This window comes from Miscanthus floridulus, chromosome 5, assembly GCF_019320115.1.
Source record: "Miscanthus floridulus cultivar M001 chromosome 5, ASM1932011v1, whole genome shotgun sequence".
Taxonomy (NCBI): Eukaryota; Viridiplantae; Streptophyta; class Magnoliopsida; order Poales; family Poaceae; genus Miscanthus; species Miscanthus floridulus.
Window position 1 is genome coordinate 137,514,789 of NC_089584.1, and position 2,370 is coordinate 137,517,158.

At 52.4% G+C, this 2,370-nt stretch overlaps 1 protein-coding gene across 1 annotated transcript; it reads right to left on the reverse strand.

Annotated features, from left to right (window-relative positions):
- Positions 1-214: 214 nt before the first annotated feature.
- On the reverse strand, positions 215-1,547 carry LOC136455442 (calreticulin-3-like). Its single transcript, XM_066455466.1, has 3 exons — positions 1,323-1,547; positions 650-757; positions 215-507 (listed from the first exon to the last, which is right to left on the reverse strand). The coding sequence occupies exons 1-3, from the start codon at positions 1,423-1,425 to the stop codon at positions 215-217; spliced, it is 504 nt and encodes a 167-aa protein (XP_066311563.1). The 5' UTR covers positions 1,426-1,547.
- Positions 1,548-2,370: the final 823 nt, after the last annotated feature.

Here is a 2,370-nt window from a genome sequence, read left to right on the forward strand (position 1 = left end):
CACAATCAATACAAAATAACAGAGCACATGACGTAGGGTTTTACGTCATGCTGACGGCCTGAACCTGTATACATTTTGTGTCTTGTATCTCTGTTACCATCTAGTTTGTATCACGCGCACCTCCACCGATTCATCTACCACTATGAGGCATACCCCTCGGTATAGCTGTCCGGCCGTATTTCGTCGACAGGGAGGTAGTGACACTCATAGTTATTCAACAATGTGAAACAGTTATGCACACAGTCAACTTTGAACCAATGCAGCTTTGAATAAATGGAAAATTTGATGGGGCAAATGCCGGTAAGAAATTTACCTGTACTGGAGTGTCCCCACTAAATTTTTTCTGGTTGACATAACCAGACATAAGCTTGATATATCCACCACCACATTCAATATCCTGCTCAAACTTAATGGAGTATTGGACCACAAGTGTCCGATTCTTGTTACTGAATTGTGGGAACTTGGCTGAGATAGCAAAATGTCTAGCATCCATTGTTGTTTGTACTCCTGGTGTCCACAAAATTAAAGGGCATGGATGAGTCAAGTTTTGGGACTACGCCGCAGCGCAAGCATTAGATGCTTTGTGATCAAATAGTCAACATCATCAGTTGAGGCAGAAGTGACATGGATGAGATTGTGAGAAGTAAACCTTTGTCATCAGGATCCGCAGAGTATCTCCCCGCTGTGTGTTTGAACCTTCCAGCTTTCCCTTCACTCCTTTTCCAATCGGATTCTACCCACCGAGTCTCCCAACCATCTGAATATTGGAACACAGAATTAACAGTTCAGTAATATAGTAAAACACCTTAGATTAGAATAGAGATGAATATATTAATGTGGACCCTACTGATTTAGCAATTCAGTGAGTCATGACTTGCAAAGACAACAAACTCATGTTCCAGCATGGGCGCTTGAGGCACGAAAAAAAAAGTTCAGCAGGAAACCTTCACAGCCTCACTACATCAGTTCGAGGTCACCTGACAACGGTTGAGAACTAACAATTTCTTATCCACGTGTGCTAACGTGCCAATACGGAAGCATGATCTGCCCAAGGACAACGATGGTTGGGGCACTATGGACAAATACTCGGAAATCCAGGGGCCGACGGAGAAAAGTAGCGCACGCGCACGCCTACCAGTCGTCTCGTTTGTCAGACTGTCCAGTCAGCTACTGATTCAGCAAACTCGAATCGAAAGCTACAAACAGGATAGAAGCATCTAGCCTAGGCATGGGGCATGCAGCAAGCATCAAAGTTATATATCCTCTGACTAATCGGGAAGCTGGGAGGAGCGGGGCAAGTGATAGTGAGGCATGACGCGTACCTTCGAAGCGCTCCTCGAAGATGACCTCACCGGAAGCGAGGAGCAGCAGCGACGAGAGGGCGAGGAGGCGGTGGAGCACACCGCCGCCGCGGCGAGTGCCCATCGCCGGAGCGGACAAGGTGCGGGCGGGGCGCCGGGGAAGGAAGGAGGGGAGCTTCGCTACCGCAGCGTGCTGCGTGCCAAGCTGTTGGACCAAGGGAATATTTGTAGCGCGCGTGGGGAATAACGTGCCCGCGGAAGTAGGATCTATTCACAACAATGACACTCGCGCTCGATCAAGGCGTGAACCAGGTCAGGCACGCGCACCGGATTTAACTGGTGGCGATCTGGTGAATTCTTCGCAGACTCGTGGGTGTTTGATACTGACCGCGGGAGGAGCGAGTGGAGGTGTGGAGCACATGCACAGCAGCAGGACCATTAACAGCCGGCCAGCCTCCCCGGTCGTCACTCCGGCTGCGAACGTCCGGTGTGCCGGCCGGCCAGCTCGTGGGTGGATGCGACCTGTCAAGCACGGTCGCGGCTCCAAAAACGTCCCTGCCATGGTGTGGCCCACGGATGGCATGCCAGCAACGCGCGTCCAAACTGAGCACGGGACAGTCAGTCAGTGAGTCAGTCAATGTGATCGTCCATGCCGCTGGAATGGAAAGCCCTGCCCACCGCACTTAATTCCGCGTCACCCAATCGCGGCGTAGTAAATCACCCGTACGTCCAGTAGGAGACCGCTACGTCACCAGACCGACGTGTTCGTTGTGGGCTTCCCTGCTGACCTGAAGTCGAGTCGCTGGGTCTATCGCGACCCGTGTGTGTGTTCATGGCTAATGACTCTTGCGCCTACCCGGCAGCCTACCCGGCACCCGGCTACCCAATCGTGGTCCGTGAGCCTGTGCAGACACGGTTTGCCTCCAGCGATCTGATCTCGTACGTGCAACTCACGGTCACGACTCTGCTCGTGGCGAGCCGGCCGGCCGGCTTGGAGACAAGAAAAGCCGAGCCAGCCTCTGCCTCGAGCCGCCGGATCTGCGACAGATCCCATATGCAGTAGTAAAGT